The sequence below is a fragment of the Ranitomeya variabilis genome, chromosome 2 (assembly GCF_051348905.1).
Source record: "Ranitomeya variabilis isolate aRanVar5 chromosome 2, aRanVar5.hap1, whole genome shotgun sequence".
NCBI lineage: Eukaryota > Metazoa > Chordata > Amphibia > Anura > Dendrobatidae > Ranitomeya > Ranitomeya variabilis.
The window spans coordinates 658,519,025-658,542,876 of record NC_135233.1 but is presented as its reverse complement, the minus strand read 5'-3'; the positions used below and the strand labels follow the sequence as shown (position 1 = coordinate 658,542,876).

Here is a 23,852-nt window from a genome sequence, read left to right as displayed (position 1 = left end):
AGATGAGGGAGAAAAAATGAAGCCCAAAAAAGAAACTTTCTGCACTCCAAAGAGACACTTAGACCCCTTCACAAACAAAGCATTATCACGAAGGATCTGAAATACCATCCTGACCTGTTCCACATGAGACTCCCAATCATCGGAAAAAATTAAAATGTCATCCAAATATACAATCATGAATTTATCAAGATAAGTCCGGAAGATATCGTGCATGAAGGACTGAAAAACAGATGGAGCATTAGAGAGCCCGAATGGCATCACAAGGTATTCAAAATGGCCTTCGGGCGTATTAAACGCAGTTTTCCATTCATCACCCTGTTTAATACGAACAAGATTATATGCCCCCCCGAAGGTCAATCTTCGTAAACCAACTAGCCCCCTTAATCCTAGCAAACAAATCGGAAAGCAGAGGTAAAGGGTATTGAAACTTGACCGTGATCTTATTCAAGAGGCGATAATCAATACAGGGTCTCAAGGAGCCATCCTTCTTAGCAACAAAAAAAAATCTCGCTCCCAACGGTGAAGAAGATGGCCGAATATGCCCTTTCTCCAAAGACTCCTTAACATAATTCCGCATGGCGATATGTTCAGGCACAGACAGGTTGAAAAGTCGGCCCTTAGGAAACTTACAGCCTGGAATCAAGTCAATCGCACAATCACAGTCCCTATGCAGTGGAAGGGAACTGGACTTGGGCTCATCGAATACATCCTGAAAATCAGACAAAACTCTGGAACTTCAGAAGAGGAAGAAGAGGAGATTGACATCAAAGGAACGTCATTATGAACCCCCTGACAACCCCAGCTAGTCACAGACATAGACTTCCAATCCAACACAGGATTATGTACCTGCAACCACGGAAAACCCAGCACGATAGCATCATGCAATTTATGCAACACCAGAAAACGACAATCTTCCTGATGGGCTGGCGCCATGCACATGGTCACCTGTGTCCAAAACTGGGGCTTATTTTTAGCCAAAGGTGTAGCATCAATGCCCCTTAAAGTAATAGGGTTCTGCAAAGACTGCAAGGGGAAACCACAACGCCTGGCAAACTCAAAGTCCATTAAGTTCAGGGCGGCGCCTGAATCCACAAACGCCATGACAGAAAATGAAGACAATGAGCAAATCAAGGACACAGATAACAGAAATTTAGGTTGTACAGTAATGATGGTAAATGAACTAACGATACTCTTTGTACGCTTAGGGCAGACTGAAATGACATGAGAAGCATCGCCACAATAAAAACACAACCTATTCTGACGTCTGAATCCTTGTTGTTCCGTTCTAGACAGAATCCTATCACACTGCACTAGCTCAGGCATCTGCTCTGAGGACAACGCCACAGCGCGCACAGTTCTGCGCTCCCGCAAGCGCCGATCAATCTGAATGGCCAGAGACATAGAATCACTCAGACTGAAAGGCGTGGGAAACCCCACCATAACATCTTTAACGGATTCAGAAAGACCCTTTCTGAAAATTGCCGCCAAAGCATCATCATTCCATTTAGTCAACACAGACCATTTTCTAAATTTCTGACAATACAATTCTGCCGCTTCTTGACCATGAGACAGGGCCAACAAGGTCTTCTCCACTTGATCCACAGAATTTGGTTCATCATATAATAATCCTAAAGCCTGAAAAAAGGCGTCTACATTAAGCAAGGCCGGATTCCCAGATTCCAGGGAAAATGCCCAATCCTGAGGATCGCAGCAGGGAGATGACAATTTTAACCTGCTGAATGGAATCACCAGAGGATCGAGGTTTCAGAGAAAAAAACAGTTTACATTTGTTTTTAAAACTCAAAAATTTGGACCTGTCCCCAAAAAACAAATCAGGAGTAGGAATCTTAGGCTCTAAAACTGGAGTCTGAACAATATAATCAGAAATATCCTGTACCCTAGCAGCAAGCTGGTCTACACGAGAAGCTAATCCCTGAACATCCATGCTAGCACAAGACTCCTCAGCCACCCAGAGAAAAAGAGGGAAGGAAAGACAAAACAGGCTACAGAAAAAAAAATGGCTCAACACCTTTCTTCCCTTCTTCTGAGATGCATTTAACTCATTATTGGCCAGTTGTACTGTTATGATCCGGTGACCTTGGAGCCGCATGAGACTTTCTCTGGAGTAGGTGGAACCTGTACTGACCGCAAACCCTAAACTGACACCGCAACTAGAAGTAGCCGTGGGGTGTACCTAACACATCCTAGACACCTCGACACAGCCGGAGAACTAAATACCCCTATAGATGGAAATGGGAATTCTATCTTGCCTCAGAGCAGAACCCCAAAGGATAGGTAGCCCCCCACAAATATTGACTGTGAGTATTAGAGGAAAGACACACGCAGGCAGAAAACAGGATTTAGCAAAAGAGGCCACTCTAGCTAAATAGGATAGGATAGAATACTAAGCGGTCAGTATTAAAACCCTAAAAATATCCACAGCAGATAATACAAAAATTCCACATCTAACTAAAGACATGGAATGTATATCTGCATCTCCTGAGAATCCAACATGACCCAAACACAGTCTAAGCTGGACAAGAAAAAACAATGAATAGTACTGAATAGTAAAGCACACAGCATGTGTGCTGCAGAAACAAAACCCAGACACTTATCTTGGCTGATTTGGCAGCAGGGCAGGAGGAAGCATACAGAGATGTAAGACCTCCAAGAACAATGGACAACTGGCAAGGGCTAATGGATCCTGCAAACCTAAATACCCAGAGAGAGCTGCAATCAGCAGGGACACCTGCTCAGGATTGCAACCCAGGGACAACTGTATTACCGCCAACAACCACCGGAGGGAACCCAAGAGCAGAATTCACAACAGCGTACCGCATATAGAGTGTGTCTCTGTGTGGTGCGTACAGCATATAGAGTGTGTGTGTGTGGTGCATACCGCATATAGAGTGTGTCTATGTGTGTGGTGCATACAGCGTATAGAGTGTGTGTGTGTGTGTGTGGTGCTTACCGCATATAGAGTGTGTCTGTGTGTGTGGTGCGTACGGCGTATAGACCAGTGTGTGTGGTGCATACTGCATATAGACTGTGTGTGTGTGTGTGTGTGTGGTGCATACCACATATAGAGTGTGCTTGTGTGTGTGTGGTGCATACCGCATATAGAGTGTATGTGCGTGGTGCGTACCGCATATAGAGTGTGTGTGTGGTGCGTACCGCATATAGAGTGTGTGTTGTACGTTCTGCATATAGTGTGTGTGTGTGTGTGTGGTGCATACCGCATATAGATTGTGTCTGTGTGTGTGGTGCGTACCGCATATAGAGTGTGTGTGTGTGCTTGTGTGTGTGGTGCATACCGCATATAGAGTGTGTGTGTGTGGTGCGTTCCGCATATAGAGAGTGTGTGTGTGTGTGTGGTGCGTACTGCATATAGAGTGTGTGTGTGTGGTGCGTACCGCATATAGAGTGTGTGTGTGTGGTGCGTACTGCATATAGAGTTTGTGTGTGTGTGTGGTGCGTACTGCATATAGAGTGTGTCTGTGTGTGTGGTGCGTACCGCATATAGAGTGTGTGTGTGTGTGGTGCGTACTGCATATAGAATGTGTGTGTGTGTGGTGCGTACTGCATATAGAGTGTGTGTGTGTGTGGTGCATACCGCATATAGAGTGTGTCTGTGTGGTGCGTACGGCGTATAGAGTGTGTGTGTGTGGTGCATACCGCATATAGAGTGTGTGTGTGTGCTTGTGTGTGTGGTGCATACCGCATATAGAGTGTGTGTGTGTGGTGCGTTCCGCATATAGAGAGTGTGTGTGTGTGTGTGGTGCGTACTGCATATAGAGTGTGTGTGTGTGGTGCGTACCGCATATAGAGTGTGTGTGTGTGGTGCGTACTGCATATAGAGTTTGTGTGTGTGTGTGGTGCGTACTGCATATAGAGTGTGTCTGTGTGTGTGGTGCGTACCGCATATAGAGTGTGTGTGTGTGTGGTGCGTACTGCATATAGAATGTGTGTGTGTGTGGTGCGTACTGCATATAGAGTGTGTGTGTGTGTGGTGCATACCGCATATAGAGTGTGTCTGTGTGGTGCGTACGGCGTATAGAGTGTGTGTGTGTGGTGCATACCGCATATAGAGTGTGTCGGCGTGTGTGGTGTGTATGGCGTATAGAGTGTGCTTGTGTGTGTGGTGGGTACCGCATATTGTGTGTGTGGTGTGTACTGTGTATAGAGTGTGCTTGTGTGTGTGGTGCGTACGGCGTATAGAGTGTGTGTGTGTGTGTGTGTGGTGCGTATGGCATATACAGTGTGTGTGTGTGTGGTGCGACGGTGTTCCACTGGTTGTACCGCGCAATAGGTTGGTACCAGCAGCAGTTTCCATATTGAGACACCCATCACTTGGATGTCCCAATATGTTGGTCGGTGAACTTCCTCCGCTTGGAATTCTGGGATAAAGTGACATCTGGACAGAACAGGAAATGAAAACATCACAAGGCAATTATATAAATAGAAGATAATATGTACATATGAAAGGGCAGTGTTTTTTTTGTAAGGATCATAGGGGCTCAGAATCCAGATCCCGATGACCTAAAGGAAGTGTAGGATAGGGAAAATGTATTTAAAAAGATGGGTGCCCTTTAAAGTATAATTTATGGAAAAGGCAGGTGCTTATGGTTTGGAAAAACTTGTCTAGTGGTGGGAAAGTGGAATAGCTGCAGAAGTCAGAGGGAGACCGTCCAACAAGAAACTTATAAGGGATACCATGAATCCGCTCCCAACAGAGTAGATTTATTATTATTATTATTTATTTATATAGCACCATTGATTCCATGGTGCTGTACATGAGAGGGGGTTACATACAAGTTAGAGATATCACTTACAGTAAGCAAACTTACAATGACAGACTGATACAGAGGAGCGAGGACTCTGCCCTTGCGGGCTTACATTCTACAGGAATAGATGATAGATGATGCATCCATGATGATATCAGAACCCACCGCTGTTCTTTTGATGATTGGAGGTGGGAACCAAGGCGATTTTACATCTCTGGACTGATACTAGCGGGGAGATTGTGTGGATGTGCTGACTTTCTTCTCCACTGAGGGCAGGACTAGGTATATACAGTATACAGCCTCTGGAAGTAAACAAGAACATTCGCTCTCACTGAACGCAAAGCCCTGATAATTTGAAACATAAAGTTCATGGGAGAATTTTGCATTCATAAAAGTTATTCTAGATTATGTATTATTATTTTTTACAGCACCATTAAATCCAGTGTGGTCTACGTGTGAAGAGGGTTTACATACAGAAAGTATATATAAATTACAATGAAGAAACGTAACAGTGAAGACTGGACCAGGGGGATTGGACCCTGCCCTCGTGGGCTTACAGTCTAGTGTTGGGTAAATAAACCGGTTGCGGTAATTCTGATGCTTTTCTCCATGGTTCCCCTAGGAGATGCCCACTCTTATGTGACATCCATAAGGCTCCTGTAAACTCTCCGTATACATGGGATATACCATCCACATGTGTGTTGGCATCAGCTGAAGACCACAGTGTTTGCGATCACTAAGAAAGTTTTGGCCTGCCTCTAGAACCATTTCCATGGAAACCTAATGGGGAGATAATTGAATGGAACCTATTTTGCGATCCATCCCTTTCTCACTTGGATGCCAACAAGGTCAAAACTTTGCAGTCTTAAAGCCCCTTTCAGCTTCATGCTAATGCGATAAGACTGAGGAGCCATTTGTCTCCCAGTGCCCGCCCCTGTTTAGATAAATGAAAGTGTATTCATCCCATAGCGTTTATGGGAGAATTTGGCTTTCACACTAATGATGTGACTAGGTCACCTCGAACCAAGTTGCTTGCTTGTTCCGCATGCTAATTCCCCTCCTTCCTCTTATTGATTACTCCCTCATTGACTTTCAGCCACACATCTGTGTGAACTTTGGATGTGGAGACTGGCCTGATATCTGTGCCCTTTACCTTACTCTTCCATTCTAGACGTGAACACTCCGAGAATAATATTGTTCTGCGGTTTGCACTCGCTCCTCCCTTTCTGCTCACTTGACAACAGATAGGAGTAATAACCATGACCTAAGAGTCTTTGTGTAAATAGCACATAGCTACATTTGTACTCTGGTATTTGTGTTAGTACACAAGTCTTATCACCATCCCTTACATAGGGCTGCCAATGTCATATTGTTATGGAGCGTTTATCAAAAAATCCAGGACAGACAACATTTTTCATTCATACATTGCAACACCGTAAGGAATCATTACGATGCATGGCTACAGTGAATAATATATCAGCTACATTCTATGCGAACTGTCAGAATCATACTGTATGTAAAAGTTACTCCAACTTCAAAAAGTCTCAGATGCATGAAATACTTTTTTACGGACAATTACTCTTCAGTGGTCGTTTAGCGCTGACCGACCCTTAGGTTAGCTAGTTGGGTTCCGGTGTTAAACCTCTGAATGCAAGCAAAAATGTTTCTACTCACGCATAAGATACTTCATAAATAAGATGATATATTCCACTATTTAGGGCACAGTAATCGTTACGGTAAATTAAAATGGCTGTGGTCGTGGTATTGGAGGGTCCCAAGGCTCTGTAGTGATGTAGCCAGCTTTAGATCAGCGCTTACCACTGCTGGATTGCAGCGCTGGCTGGTAACCTAGACAGGAGCATTAACAATGGCAGTTGGATCAATTTGTTCTTCAGAACATGGAGGATTCTTAGTAATAAGTAAATTGCAAAGTTGCTTCTTCTTACAAAGGCTTTGCAGTTTTACCCATTATTGTTGTTGAGACTCGCCTAACCTAAGCAATGATCAGGGCAGAGAATTATATCTGAGCACTATGTTGTGTAATGGGCATCTCAGACAAGCATTATGGCATTGTCAGGTTTCGGAGCCAACATGTGTGCATTTTATAATGGTTCCTGAGCTCGCCTTACAGGGTCTTTGTGCAGGGAGCTGCCCTACCCTTTTAGGACTTGGCTTATTGCTTGTACTCTTCAGCCATGATAAAGCCGGAGCTACTCAGGCATATAAAGGGAAACACGACTTGGCACAGGATCTTCCTTCTGGACCATTCACAAGGAGAGAACAGCCTTCTCAAAAACAATATAGGAAAGACAATTCTATTTATCAAAGTGTTTCTCATCGTGAGCCGAACACTTTCATGAACATGAATGGGTTTTCTATTAGGGAGCTGTCGGATACAGCGTGTATGAGAACCTGCTAATATAGATGTACTTTGATAGACAACATGCCCTAAAGCCATCTCGTGGAGTGACAGCGCTGGGCTGGGTGTCAAAACACTGCGCTCCTTCATGCCAAGCATCACTGGATCATTATTGGGGAATTGTAATCAGCATATAAATAACCTTCATTTTACAGTAATTGCTGCTCCTAAGGGTCATCGGCAAAACTGTGATGCCTGATTATTTATTTTATGCCAAATGAGCTCCCAGACATCAGACATCTCACTCGCTGATTGCTTCCATGGCAGAAGATCTATGCCTTCCTGTACATGAGTAAGGAGCACTTTATATTGTGTGACTGGAAGCATATCTTACTGCTAGGATGTGACGTAACGTTTCTATCAGTGGGGGTCCGACTGCTGGCATCTGCACCAATTCCAATACAATTTGTGTGTGTGTGTGGGCTTCTAAGTCAAATCTTACGGGACTATATAATGCTGTATCATCTGTTCCTAAATCTCACCCCAGCCTAAATTCATCTTATTAAATTAAGACAAAAACTTGCTAAATTAAAGTGAATCTGTCACCAGGTTTTTCGTACGTCATCTAAGTGCAGAATTATGTTGGAAAAGAAACCATGATTCCAGTGATGTATCACTCAGTTCACTGGGTTCAGCAATTGTAATACAATCAGAGTTTTTAGCATGTAGCCGAGCTCAGAAAGCTGCCCCCGCCCACACCAGGCTCTGTGTGTACACTGTTTATTGGCAATGAGCTGTTAATCTGAGAAGGAGTGATGGTTGGACCACTTGGCATACAGAGCTAGTATGGCAATGATCATCTCCTGCTGATAAACCACTCATTGTATTGAAACAACAGCGCACAGCCTAATAAATGACACATTGCTGAAATGGGTGTTTCAACCTCTACTCCATGCTGCCCTCATAATTAATAGTGAAAACCTGTTGGCAGATTCCCTTTAATGGCATACAGAGGTAGTAAGGGTGCAATAATAACTTTAGGGCGCTATATTAATGCTCCATGTAAATCTGAGATTGTATAGGGCTTAAAGAACCGATTCATCAAGCTTTCATGCCACAATTCTGGTGTAAAAGCTCTGAAAAGTCACAAAATTTAGGTGCAACTCGAAGTTGCACATACATTTTGCAACTATTGGCCAGTTAGTCCCAGCTCCGCTGAAGTGGGTGGAGCTGGGCAGAATAGGGGTGTGACGATGGCACTTGCTGCACCACATATCTTACTCCAGCAGGGACTGGAGTAGGATTTATGGTGAGGCGCACACAGAGGTTTACACCACTAGTCCGATGCCCCTGATTCATGATGAAGCTAATGCCCAATTGCTGTGCAAAAAATTTGTGAGATATTCCTGTCGAGAACTGTGAAAACTGTACTGGGGACCTGTGAGCGCCACTGTCAGTATAGAGAAGGTCGTGCTCTGCAATGTGTGGACCTCCATGTCCATGAATGGAGAGATGCATGAAACCCGCACTTATCTCAAATATATGATGCAGATCTGTAGATTGGTTGCAGAATATTTGTGCCCTCCTTATTGCCCCCTTGGACATAACATAAACCCTGTAATATAAGATGTTTGTATGTAAGGATTAGTGCTGATGGCTTGCTCAGTCAGTATTATCACATACAGCAGTTCCTAAGTGAGCAGAATTCGAGCTCTGACACCACGGCATCGAAAAACAGCTCCTCTCTCTTCACACTATTTTGTCTGACATTTTCTCTAAATAACCGTCTACTGCAGCAATTATTAAACATGTTTGTGTCATTATAACTGTAGCGTATAATTATCCACTGTTATCAAGGCCGATTAAAATGTGTGTCCATGCCAAGGTGAAATAATTACACAATTGTTATCGTCTTGGTTTGGAGAGCTGCTGAAGGTCATTCTGGGCTTTCATTGCAAGTCACAGTGGTTTATTTTTCACTGGGTAATGTAGTAAAAAGCCATTTATACTTAAATATGGATGCTCTGAGTCTAATATACAGACGTGCCGACTTGTGCTTCCCAGCTATATTTTCTTAAGGAGAATGCCCATAAAGAGCCCCATATACGGTACATTTTTTGCAAAGTTTCATGTTCTTTTATACCTTTCTGCTTCACTTCCCATCATCAGCTCTACTGTCACAGCCATCACTTCCTCTGAGATTCCTCTACTGCCTTCTGACTTAATTTTTTGTGATGGGTTGCAAGCCAGCAGTGAGCATACCCCCTGTAACTCCACCTAACCCCTTCCACTGCTCCTGCAACATCACACAGTCCAACCCTCATGTTCAGGACTCTATTGCAGGCAAGTCACTAAAACGGGATAGAAGTAACACAAAGCACCAGAACAGCAGCTCTTGCAGTAAAGTTTAACCCCTCCTCCTCGTAACTGAATAATGTATGGTTGGATGGCAGATATGAATGTGTGTATATAATAGAGGGAATCCAACATGGGGTAAATACATTACACAGGGTATCGAGCGATGTGAGTACATATACGGTATATACAGTGGGGCAAAAAAGTATTTAGTCAGTCAGCAATAGTGCAAGTTCCACCACTTAAAAAGATGAGAGGCGTCTGTAATTTACATCATAGGTAGACCTCAACTATGGGAGACAAACTGAGAACAAAAAATCCAGAAAATCACATTGTCTGTTTTTTTATCACTTTATTTGCATTTTATGGTGGAAAATAAGTATTTGGTCAGAAACAAACAATCAAGATTTCTGGCTCTCACAGACCTGTAACTTCTTCTTTAAGAGTCTCCTCTTTCCTCCACTCATTACCTGTAGTAATGCCACCTGTTTAAACTTGTTATCAGTATAAAAAGACACCTGTGCACACCCTCAAACAGTCTGACTCCAAACTCCACTATGGTGAAGACCAAAGAGCTGTCAAAGGACACCAGAAACAAAATTGTAGCCCTGCACCAGGCTGGGAAGACTGAATCTGCAATAGCCAACCAGCTTGGAGTGAAGAAATCAACAGTGGGAGCAATAATTAGAAAATGGAAGACATTCAAGACCACTGATAATATCCCTCGATCTGGGGCTCCACGCAAAATCCCACCCCGTGGGGTCAGAATGATCACAAGAACGGTGAGCAAAAATCCCAGAACCACGTGGGGGGACCTAGTGAATGAACTGCAGAGAGCTGGGACCAATGTAACAAGGCCTACCATAAGTAACACACTACGCCACCATGGACTCAGATCCTGCAGTGCCAGACGTGTCCCACTGCTTAAGCCAGTACATGTCCGGGCCCGTCTGAAGTTTGCTAGAGAGCATTTGGATGATCCAGAGGAGTTTTGGGAGAATGTCCTATGGTCTGATGAAACCAAACTGGAACTGTTTGGTAGAAACACAACTTGTCGTGTTTGGAGGAAAAAGAATACTGAGTTGCATCCATCAAACACCATACCTACTGTAAAGCATGGTGGTGGAAACATCATGCTTTGGGGCTGTTTCTCTGCAAAGGGGCCAGGACGACTGATCCGGGTACATGAAAGAATGAATGGGGCCATGTATCGTGAGATTTTGAGTGCAAACCTCCTTCCATCAGCAAGGGCATTGAAGATGAAACGTGGCTGGGTCTTTCAACATGACAATGATCCAAAGTACACCGCCAGGGCAACGAAGGAGTGGCTTCGTAAGAAGCATTTCAAGGTCCTGGAGTGGCCTAGCCAGTCTCCAGATCTCAACCCTATAGAAAACCTTTGGAGGGAGTTGAAAGTCCGTGTTGCCAAGCGAAAAGCCAAAAACATCACTGCTCTAGAGGAGATCTGCATGGAGGAATGGGCCAACATACCAACAACAGTGTGTGGCAACCTTGTGAAGACTTACAGAAAACGTTTGACCTCTGTCATTGCCAACAAAGGATATTTTACAAAGTATTGAGATGAAATTTTGTTTCTGACCAAATACTTATTTTCCACCATAATATGCAAATAAAATGATAAAAAAACAGACAATGTGATTTTCTGGATTTTTTGTTCTCAGTTTGTCTCCCATAGTTGAGGTCTACCTATGATGTAAATTACAGACGCCTCTCATCTTTTTAAGTGGTGGAACTTGCACTATTGCTGACTGACTAAATACTTTTTTGCCCCACTGTATATATATATATATATATATATATATATATATATATATATATATATATATATATATATATATATATATATATAGTTAGTCCCTGTATACATAGAGATACAAGGAAGAGCTGTGTCTGCAGCAGCATGTGCGTGTGAGCTCTGCTGAATGGAGTCCCGCTCACCCTCAGTATGAGAATCACAAGACTGTAATTCCACCTCAGATTACAAAGCCAGGACGTGAGGAAGAATCTGACAAGACATAACAGGAAGTCAGAGGATTCTCAGCCAGAGATCTTGTCATCGAGAAAGCAGTTAGTTCACATTAAAGAGACTTCTAAAGTTGTCACCATCCCCTTTAAGAGTTGAAATCTTCCAGTGTTTCCCTTTGTTCATTGTTCACACAGACCTTGTCCTTTTGATCTTCTTGATAGGCCAAATCAGATCTCAAACTTCGCACGGACGAGGGGCAATACTCCGAAACATCGTGTCTGCGAATTGAGGTACTGATTTGGCTTTTATCCCTAACTCATATTGCACGACTCGTTAAAGGGTTGATTGTGACTTGTAGGATCGCTACTTCCAACAGGTGGCGCTATAGAGTTCAAGTCCTCTCTGAAGAGGCAATTTGCACATTTAAAGGAGCATTGCACGGCGAATACGTCAACTTACATTGGCATGCCAGAGCTGGTATGTCGCTCTCCATAAGGAGAAGCGTTACCCCTTAGACCTCAGTCCAGAGCCTCTCACCTAGCCAAATCAGTTCTCATGCTTCGCACTGATGAGGGGCAATACCCCGAAACACTGTCTGTAAATTGAGATTCTGATTTGTTTTTTATCCTAAGTCATATTGCAAGGCTCATTAACGGGTCAATTGTGAGTTTTAAGGTTGTTGCTTCCAATAAGTGGCACTGTAGCGTTCTAGTCCTCTCCGAAGAGGCAATTTGCATACTTTATAGGAAATATAATGTCATAATGGATCAGATACAGTATGTGCTCTGAATATAACGTCCTACAACACTGTAAGGGTTCACATATATAAAAAATCCATGAAATGTTATTAGTTTTCCTGTGACTTCATGGGACTTTTTAGAATAAGCTGTCCTGTGCGCATGAGGGTTATCACAATTTTTGCCTATTTATATGCCTTGTGCCTTATGTCTCTCTCTGCCTCTGTCCCACTTTCCTCTTCATAGACTTTTATAGGCAGAAGATGTAATCTGTTTCCTCAGTGAGGACTGACCTCAAGACATATTTGAGCAGTTTTTTAGAGTGAGTAATTGATGCTGGAGACAAGGAGGCAGTGAAGAAGTGACTGATAAAAGGATAAAGGGCTGTTTTTTCTAATAATTCATTTTTGCTTGTATTGTTGATTAATGAAAATAATTCAGTGTTTTAGTAAAAATGTATATATATATATTTTTTGGGGAGTCTACAATACAGAAGCCTGGTGGTAAAATTGTAGGAAATGGTGTTTAGTAATAATTGACAACCTTAGCAGCCAGTCTGCTTTCCATTACTGCGTTCTTCATCACCAGGCCAAATTGGCACTGAAGGTGGCAGCACTCAGTCCGCACTTTCCGCTTTCTCATAATGCCACATTAATGAGACTGATGGAGAACCTCTTTAACAGCTTGATAGAGGACAATATCCTGCAGAACTTATTTTTGCTATTTTGCTAGTAATTTTTCGATTCTATGGGAAAAAGGAAAACGCTTTTTAACTCTTCTGATGCTGAACACATTTGCGGCTACTTTAGTGAGCATGGGCAGATTTGACCTTATCAGTCGGCGACTGTAGTGCATAGTAGAGAGAAAAGCTGACTGGTAATCAGAGGAGGCTCCAGCCGAGGAAGTGGTTATTGTATGAGAAGCCAGCATCTGGTAGGGTAGCGATAAGCTGCGAAGGTCATTCCCTGACATAGTTCACACATGCTTTCCCCACTGCACACACCTGGACGCGGCCTCACTTTTAGAACATTCAGGCTTATCCAATAATTCTGTTACACATTTCTGATGGGGTTAACTGTATAGCAAGCACAATGTGAATAGAGGGAAAAAAAAATCTTTGGCGCCCTCATCTGGTAAATAATGGGACTCACATGCTGAAAAATGTAAATACACGTTCTTGTCTTTCAAGTGAATGCTTCAAGAGGACCATTTTCCATTTTCTTTTCTCTTTTTCAGGCTTTCTCTTCATAAATCAAGCTCTGAAGAAAGCTCTGTAGGTGAGTATTTTTTACAGTTGAAATCAATATGTAACGGAAGCATTTTTGTGGATTGAGCGACATAGTTCCACGGTGCATTTCAGAGGCCTGTCTGTACCGATGCCTATTACAGTATTTAGCTTTTCCAAGATGACATTTGTAGGAGTGAATGCTTATATCCCTGCTAGAACTGCTAGTTATATCATTAAAATCAATGTAGGAGAGATTTCGCTGTCTGATCTGCCCAAGTATGATTACTAGGCTTAAGGATGACTTTAACGATTTCCCGCAATTGTTTTTTTCTTGTGTTTAGGTAAAGTTGACTGGAAGAAGAAAAATAAATATTTCTGGCAAAATTTCCGGAAAAGTCAAAAAGGAATAATGAGACAAACTTCAAAAGGTAATGAATAGCAATCAATAACAATACAAGTTCTAACTGTATCTCTCATCATATATTTCATTATAAACAGACCGGTTCTAAAAAACACAGTAAAGCAGTCAGAGGACAGTACTCTAATGTTTCTCACTTTTTATCATCTACAGTTCTCACTAACAGCACTCCAATTCAGAGTGGACATGGGTATTTTTCAACTTCTCAATATTGATTTTTAGGATAGGACAGTGGTGGGGAACCTTTGGTCCGCGTGCCAGAGGGGGCACGTAGAGTCCTCCCTGTGGGCATGCGTGCCATCGCCATTCCGCATCAGTGGACCAGGCCTAGCGGGTGAGGAGCCCAGCGATGTCCGCCCTTATTTAGCTGGATCTGCTTCCTCGCACACACATCCAGCTGAAGTGTATTGCAGCACACAAACTTGCTAGGCCCATGTGCCACAATACATGCTGCTGGCCAATCAGAGGCCAGCAGCTGACATTGGCGTACACGCGACTGGGCACATGGCAGTGATGTCATACACCCCCGTCGCTTGGACACTGAAGTCACCTGCCAGCTTCAGAAGACGACGCGGCGCCCGGGAGACAAGAAGGAAGGTGAGTAGCAGTGTTTATGGGATTTGTTTTTTTCTTTCTATGCATTGAACAGCGGCACCGGCAGGATGGGGTGACGACGTATATACAAAGATGGGGTGACATATATACAAGGATGGCATAACATATATACAAGGATGGGGTGACATATATACCAAGATGGCGTGGCATACAGTATATACAAGGATGGGGTGACATATCCAAGGATGGTGTGACATATCCAAGGATGGTGTGGCATAAATAAGGATAGGGTGATATATATACATGGATGGGATCACATATATACATGGATTGGGTGACATACACAAGGATGGGGTGACATATATACAAGGATGGAGTGACATAAATACAAGGATGGGGTGACATATATACAAGGATGGGGTGACATACAGTATATACAAGGATGGGGTGACATATACAAGGATGGGGTGACATATGCAAGGATGGGGTGACATATGCAAGGATGGGGTGATATATATACAAGGATGGGGTGACATAAATACAAGGATGGGGTGACATATATACAAGGATGGCGTGACATATATACAAGGATGGGGTGACATATATACCAAGATGGCGTGGCATACAGTATATACAAGGATGGGGTGACATATCCAAGGATGGGGTGGCATAAATAAGGATAGGGTGATATATATACATGGATGGGATCACATATATACATGGATTGGGTGACATACACAAGGATGGGGTGACATATATACAAGGATGGAGTGACATAAATACAAGGATGGGGTGACATATATACAAGGATGGGGTGACATACAGTATACACAAGGATGGGGTGACATATACAAGGATGGGGTGACATATGCAAGGATGGGGTGACATATGCAAGGATGGGGTGACATATGCAAGGATGGGGTGACATAAATACAAGGATGGGGTGACATATGCAAGGATGGGGTGACATAAATACAAGGATGGGGTGACATATGCAAGGATGGGGTGACATAAATACAAGGATGGGGTGACATATACATGGATGGGGTGACATATACAAGGATGGGGTGACATATACAAGGATGGAGTGACATATATACAAGGATGAGGTGACGTATACAAGGATGGGGTGACATATACATGGATGGGGTGACATATATACAAGGATGAGATGACATATACATGGATGGGGTGGCATTTATACATAAATGGGGTGACATATTCAAGGATGAGGTGACATATATACAAATATGGGGTGACATATACAAGGATGGGGTGACATATACAAGGATGGGGTGACATATACAAGGATGGGGTGACATATACAAGGATGGGGTGACATATATACAAGGATGAGGTGACGTATACAAGGATGGGGTGACATATACAAGGATTGGGTGACATATATACAAGGATGAGATGACATATACATGGATGGGGTGGCATATATACAAATATGGGGTGACATATACAAGGATGGGGTGACATATACAAGGATGGGGTGACATATATACAAGGATGAGGTGACATATACATGGATGGGGTGACATTTATACATAAATGGGGTGACATATATTCAAGGATGAGGTGACATACAAATATGGGGTGACATATACAAGGATGGGGGAACATATGCAAGGATGGGATGACATGTACAAGGATGGGGTGACATATACAAGGATGGGGGAGCATATACCAGGATGGGAGGAGCATATACCAGAATGAAGGGCGTAAACCAGAATGGAGGAGCATTTACTAGGATGGGGGCATATACAAGTATTGGGGTAACATATATATGGATGGGGGAACATATACCAGGATGAAGGTCATATACCAGGATGGGGGGCATATACAAGGATTGGGGAGCAAATACAAAGATTGGGGGAGCATATACATGGATTGGGGAAGCATATACAAGGGTGAGTCATATACATGCTTTGGGGAGCATATGCAAGTATGGGGGATTATATGCAAGTATGGGGGATCATATGCATGGATTAGTGAAGTATATATAAAAATGGGAGCATATACATGGTTTGGGGGGCATATACATGGTTTGGGGGGGCATATACAAGGGTGGGGGAAATATACAAGAATGGGGGCATATACTAGGATGGTGTAGCATATACTAGAATGGGGGAGCATATACATGGATGTGGGGCATATACATGTATTGGGGGAACATATACATGGATGGGGATGATATACATATATTGGGGGAGCATTTACTAGGATGGGGAGCATATACATGGATGTGGGGCATTTACATGAATTGGGGGAACATATACATGGATGGCGTCATATACATGGATTAGGGAAGCGTATATCAGGATCGGTGGGGGAGCATATACCAGGATGTAGGATAATATACCAGAATGGGGGGCATATACCAGGATGTGGGGACATATACCAGGATGTGGGGAGCATATACCAGGATGGAAAGAATATATCAGGATAGGGAGAGCATATACCAGAGTGGGGAGAGCATATACCAGGGTGGGGAGAGCATATACCAGGATATGGAGAGCATATACCAGGATGGGGAGAGCATATACCAGGGTGGGGAGAGGATATATCAAGATAGGGGGAGCATATACCAGGGTGGGGAGAGGATATATCAGGATAGGGAGAGCAAATACCAGGGTGGGGAGAGCATATACGAGGGTGAGGAAAGGATATATCAGGATAGGGAGAGCATACACCAGGGTGGAGAGAGCATATACCAGGATAGGGAGAGCATATACCAGGGTGGGGAGAGCAAATACCAGGGTGGGGAGAGCATATACCAGGGTGGGGAGAGGATATACCAAGATAGGGAGAGCATATAGCAGGGTGGGGAAAGCATATACCAGGGAGGGGAGAGGACATATCAGGATAGGGAGAGCATATACCAGGGTGGGGAGAGGATATACCAGGGTGAGGAGAGGATATATCAGGATAGGGAGAGCATATACCAGGGTGAGGAGAGGATATATCAGGATAGGGAGAGCATACACCAGGGTGGAGAGAGCATATACCAGGATAGGGAGAGCATATACCAGAGTAGGGAGAGGATATACCAGGATAGGGAGAGGATATACCAGGGTGGGGGAAGCATATACCAGGGTGGGGGAAGCATATACCAGGGTGGGGAGAGGGTATACCAGGATAGGGAGAGCAAATACCAGGTTGGGAAGAGCATATACCAGAGTGGGGAGAGGATATACCAGGGTGGGGAGAGGATATACCAGGATAGGGAGAGCATATACCAGAGTGGGGAGAGGATATACCAGGATGGGGAGAGGATATACTAGGGTGGGGAAAGCATATACCAGGGTGGGGAGAGGGTATACCAGGATAGGGAGAGCATATACAAGGGTGGGGAGAGGATATACCAGGATAGGGAGAGCATACACCAGGGTGGGGAAAGCATATACCAGGGTGGGGAGAGAATATATCAGGATAGGGAGAGGATATATCAGGATAGGGAGAGCATATACCAGGGTAAGGAAAGGATATACCAGGATAGGGAGAGCATATACCAGGGTGGGGAGAGGATATATCAGGATAGGGAGAGCAGATACCATGGTGGGGAGAGCATATACCAGGGTGGGGAGAGGATATACCAGGGTGGGGAGAGGTTATACGAGGGTGGGGAGAGGATATACCAGGATAGCGATAGCATATACCAGGGTGGGGAGGGCAAATACCAGGATAGGGAGAGCATATACCAGGGTGGGGAGAGGATATACCAGGATAGGGAGAGCATATACCAGGGTGGGGAGAGGATATATCAGGATAGAGAGAGCATATACCAGGGTGGGGAGAGCATATACCAGGGTGGGGAGAGGATATACCAGGATAGGGAGAGCATATACCAGGATGGGGAGAGGATATACCAGGGTGGGGAGAGGATATACCAGGATAGGGAGAGCATATACCAGGGTGGGGAGAGCACATACCAGGGTGGGGAGAGGATATATCAGGATAGGGAGAGCATATACCAGGGTGGGGAGAGGATATATCAGGATAGGGAGAGCATATACCAGGGTGAGGAGAGGATATACCAGGATAGGGAGAGCATATACCAGAGTGGGGAGAGGATATACCAGGATAGGGAGAGCATATACCAGGGTGGGGAGAGGATATACCAGGATAGGGAGAGCACATACCAGGGTGGGGAGAGGATATACCAGGATAGGGAGAGCACATACCAGTGTGGGGAGAGGATATATCAGGATAGGGAGAGCATATACCAGGGTGGGGAGAGGATATATCAGGATAGGGAGAGCATATACCAGGGTGGGGAGAGGATATATCAGGATAGGGAGAGCATATACCTGGATGAGGAGAGGATATATCAGGATAGGGAGAGCATATAAAAGGGTGGGGAGAGCATATACCAGGGTGAGGAGAGGATATATGGATAGGGAGAGCATACACCAGGGTGCAGAGAGCATATACCGGGATAGGGAGAGGATATACCAGGGTGGGGAGAGCATATACCAGGGTGAGGAGAAGATCTATCAGGATAGGGAGAGCATATACCGGGGGGGGGGAGAGGATATACCAGGATAGGGAGAGGATATACTAGGATAGGAAGAGCATATACCAGGGTGGGGAGAGGATATATCAGGATAGGGAGAGCATATACCAGGGTGGGGAGATGATATGCCAGGGTGGGGAGAGGATATACCAGGATGGGGAGAGCATATACCAGGATAAGGAGAGCATATACCAGGGTGGGGAGAGCATATACCAGTGTGGGGAGAGCATATACCAGGGTGGGGAGAGGATATACTAGGATAGGGAGAGCATATACCAGGGTGTGGAGAGGATATATCAGGATAGGGAGAGCATATACCAGGGTGGGGAGATGATATGCCAGGGTGGGGAGAGGATATACCAGGGTGGGGAGAGCATATACCAGGGTGGGGAGAGCATATACCAGGGTGGGGAGAGGATATACCAGGGTGGGGAGAGGATGTACCAGGATAAGGAGAGCATATACCAGTGTGGGGAGAGCATATACCAGGGTGGGGAGAGCATATACCAGGGTGGGGAGAGGATATACCAGGATAGGGAGAGCATATACCAGGGTGGGGAGAGGATATACCAGGGTGGGGAGAGGATATACCAGGGTGGGGAGAGGATATACCAGGATAGGGAGAGCATATACCAGGGTGGGGAGAGCATATACCAGGGTGGGGGAGAGGATATACCAGGATAGGGAGGGAGAGCATATACCAGGGTGGGGAGAGGATATACCAGGATAGGGAGAGCATATACCAGGGTGGGGAGAGGATATACCAGGGTGGGGAGAGGATATACCAGGGTGGGGAGAGGATATACCAGGGCGGGGAGAGGATATACCAGGATAGGGAGAGCATATACCAGGGTGGGGAGAGGATATACCAGGGTGGGCAGAGGATATACCAGGATAGGGAGAGCATATACCAGGGTGGGGAGAGGATACACCAGGGTGGGGAGAGGATATACCAGGATAGGGAGAGCATATACCAGGTTGGGGAGAGGATACACCAGGGTGGGGAGAGGATATACCAGGATAGGGAGAGCATATACCAGGGTGGGGAGAGCATATACCAGGGTGAGGAGAGGATATAACAGAATAGGGAGAGCATATACCAGGGAGGGGAGAGGATATACCAGGATAGAGAGAGCATATACCAGGGTGAGGAGAGCATATACCAGGGTGGGGAGAGGATTTACCAGGGTGGGGAGAGTATATACCAGAATGGGGAGAGGGTATACCAGGATAGGAAGAGCATATACCAGGGTGAGGAGAGCATATACCAGGGTGGGGAGAGGATAAACCAGGATAGGGAGAGCGTATACGAGGGTGAGGAGAGGATGTATCAGGATAGGAAGCATATTCCAACATCTGCCGTCTGGAACCCCAGCTTCTGTCTGTGCCTGGTCTCTGCTGCCCCCGTTTGCTCTCTGTATGAGTTGTTGTTTCTAAACTAAAACCCCAGTATTCACTTTAAATTGGCGTGTTGGCACTTTGCGATAAATAAGTGGGTTTTGGGTTGCAGTTTGGGCGCTCGGTCTCTAAAATGATCACCATCACTGGGATAGGCCATCAGTATCTGCTCAGTAGGGGTCTGTCTCTTGGCACCTCTGTCTAACATCTGTATCAGAGAGCCCAATGTTCTTTAACCTCTTAACCCCTTTACCTCCTTGGGATCTTCTATTTACGCGTTTTCATTTTTTGCTCCCGTTCTTAGAGAGCGATAACTTTTCCATTTTTCCATCAATATGCCCATGTGGGGGCTTTTTTTTTACTGGACAAGTTGTAGTTTTGAGCGACACCATAGATTTTACCATATAGAGTACTGGAAAACGGTAAAAAAAAATCCCAAGTTCTGTGAAATTGCAAAAAAATTGCAATCTGACCTGCCATTATGATTCTCCAGGTCATTACGAGTTTGTAGACACCAAACATGTCTAGGTTCTTTTTTATTTAAGTGGTGAAATTGTTTTCCAAAATTTGTAAAAAAATAAAAAATTGTCGCCATTTTCTAAGGGCCGGAGCGTCTCCATTTTTCGGGTTCTGGGGCTGGGAGAGGCCTTATTTTTTGAGCACCGAGCTGACGTTTTTATTGATACTATGTTAAGGTAGATACAATGCTTTGATCGCCTGTTTATTGGTATTTTGATTTTTTTTTCTCATTATGCCCTTTCTGGATGAATTCTTTTTATATTTTGATAAATTGGGCATTTCTGAAAGATGCAATACCAATATTTTTGATATTTTTTTATTGTTTTATTTTGAATATAGCAAAAGGGGGGTGATTTGAACTTTTTTTTTTTTTATATATTTTTAAAAACATTTTTTTTTTTACTTTTTACTTGCTTCAATAGTCTCCGTAGGAGACTTGAAGCTGCGGTCATCTGATTGCTTGTGCTACCCGTAGCTGGAGAGACTGGTGCAGCGGGGGAGCGAGGATGAGAGGTGAGTATTGTTTTTACTGTGATGGCCATAATACTACTGTATATGCAGGAAGATGGGGAGTGTATTATATTGTATGGAGGACTATGGGGAGTGCATTATGCTTTATGGAGGACTATGGGGAATACATTATACAGTATTGAGGACTATGGGTATGGAGGACTTTGTGGAGTGCATTATACTATATAAAGAACTCGAGTGAATTATACTATATGGAGGACTATGAGGGGAGGGGTGCATTATACTATATTAAGGCTTATGGGGTGCATTATACTGTATAGAGGACTATTGGGAGTGTATTATACTATATGGAGAACTATGGAGTGTATTATACTATATGGAGGACTCTGGGTAGTATATTATACTGTATGGAGAACTATAGGAGGGGGTCAATTAGAACTTCTGCTATGGGGACCCATGATTTCTGTGTATGCACCTAAGTTTACAGTATAAGCAATCAAACTATCATAGGTCACAACCAGCTTTTTCTGTGAGATATGTTAAAGGGAACCTGTCACCCCCAAAATGGAAGTTGAGCTAAGCCCACCGGCATCAGGGGCTTATCTACAGCATTCTGGAATGCTTTAGATAAGCCCCCAATGTAACCTGAAAGATGAGAAAAAGAGGTTAGATTATCACCCAGGGGCGTTCCCGCTGTGGTCTGGTCCAATGGGCGTCGCGGTCCGGGGCCTCCCATCTTCATAGGATGCTGTCCTCTTCTTGTCTTCACGCTGCGGCTCCCGCGCAGGCGTACTTTGTCTGCCCTGTTGAGGGCAGAGCAAAGTACTGCAGTGCGCAGGCGCCAGGTCTCTTTGACCTTTCCCAGCGCCTGCGCACTGCAGTACTTTGCTCTGTCCTCAACAGGGCAGACAAAGTACGCCTGCTCCAGAGCCGCAGTGTGAGGACAAGAAAAGGTCGTCATTGTAAGAAGATGGGAGGCCCCGGACCGGACCGCGACGCCCATCGGATCGAACCGCAGCAAGAACGCCCCTGGGTGAGTATAATCTAACCTACTTTTCTCATCTTTCAGGTTACATCGGGGGCTTATCTACAGCATTCCAGAATGCTGTAGATAAGCCCCTGATGGCGGTGGGCTTAGCTCAACTTCCATTTTGGGGGTGACAGGTTCCCTTTAAGACATGTAATGCTACACATGCCTGGAAGGGAGATGAAGGAGAGCAGATCTGTGTGTCATTAAAAAAATAGCTGACACAGATCCAGAGTGATGTACGTGACCTGTTGCAGCTTTCATCTCATGACAATTACGGTATGTGCACACGTAGAAGTGGTCCATTGCGGATTTTTCCGCAGCGGATTTGATAAATCTGCAGTGCAAAAACACTGTGTTTTTACTGCGGATTTACCGTGGATTTTGTGCGGTTTCCACTGCGGTTTTACACCTGCGGTTTTCTATTATGGAGCAGGTGTAAAACCGCTGCGGAATCCACACAAAGAATTGACATGCTGCGGAAAATAAACCGCTGCGTTTCCGCACGTTTTTTTCCACAGCATGTGCACTGCGGATTGTGTTTCCCATAGGTTTACATGGTACTGTAAACGCATGGGAAACCGCTGCGGACCCGCAGCTGCGGAAACGCTGCGGATCCGCAGCAAAATCCGCAGCGTGTGCACATGGCCTTATTGTGTGAAGTGAGGAGAGCAGAGCTGGCAGTGCCGTGAGATGAGAGCTGTAGTGTTACATACACTGTTTTGGATTTTGGATCTGTGCCAGCTATCAGGTCATTATTTTCCCAATTAAGAGAGTTGTTTGTAATAACAAACAGCTCTGTTCTCTCTTCCCCTCCCCCTGCTTGTATTCACAGGAGATGTTGGCTGTGAGATCTGTGTGACCTGGCCTGTAGAGCAGATCTGTGTGCCATTACATGTCTTACCATGTCACAAAGAAAGCCGTTTCTAATCTCTCTGGGGGTGTTTTCTTTTTTTTTTCTCTGCATAACACTGCCTGCTTATGATTTATCAACTTCATGCAAGGGAAAAAGTAATTGCCCCAGTGAAAAATCTCTGCTAACACCCTCTTGGTTAGAGTGAAAATTAGCATATAGACTTGACAAGCTAATATCTCTGCAACAAAGATGAGGGATTAAAAAAAAGACGTTTTACTATTTCGCGGACGGTGTTCCATTATGTGGTCAATTTTACATACTCAAACTGGTGAAAGGTCCTCTTTAAATTTTCCCCCTCTTTCTTGTTAAAGAAACTAAAAATTAAAAAAAAAACATGTTTGCCATTTTCATGTCTTAAAAGTCTGAGCTATAAAAATCTTTAATTATAATTAATGGTGGTGACAAACAAAAGAAAAAATGGGATGAGCCGACCGACTCTATGTAGATGTTTCCCCAGAGATGACAGAGGCAGCTTGTATTTAGAATTGATTTTACTGGAGGTAATCTGGTAGATAACTATATATAGTTGTGAGGTAAACGGGTCAGCCTATTCCTTACAGATGAACATTTGCA

At 44.3% G+C, this 23,852-nt stretch overlaps 1 protein-coding gene across 7 annotated transcripts in view; it reads left to right on the top strand.

Moving 5' to 3' along the window:
• SASH1 (SAM and SH3 domain containing 1) overlaps positions 1-23,852 on the top strand; it is a 1,249,329-nt gene that overhangs the window by 1,139,120 nt on the left and 86,357 nt on the right. For all 7 annotated transcript variants that reach the window (XM_077289190.1, XM_077289195.1, XM_077289193.1 and 4 more), the window contains exons 5-6: positions 13,459-13,499; positions 13,792-13,878. In XM_077289190.1, coding sequence (XP_077145305.1) covers positions 13,459-13,499; positions 13,792-13,878 — 128 coding nt within the window. The remainder of the gene's footprint in view (positions 1-13,458; positions 13,500-13,791; positions 13,879-23,852) is intronic.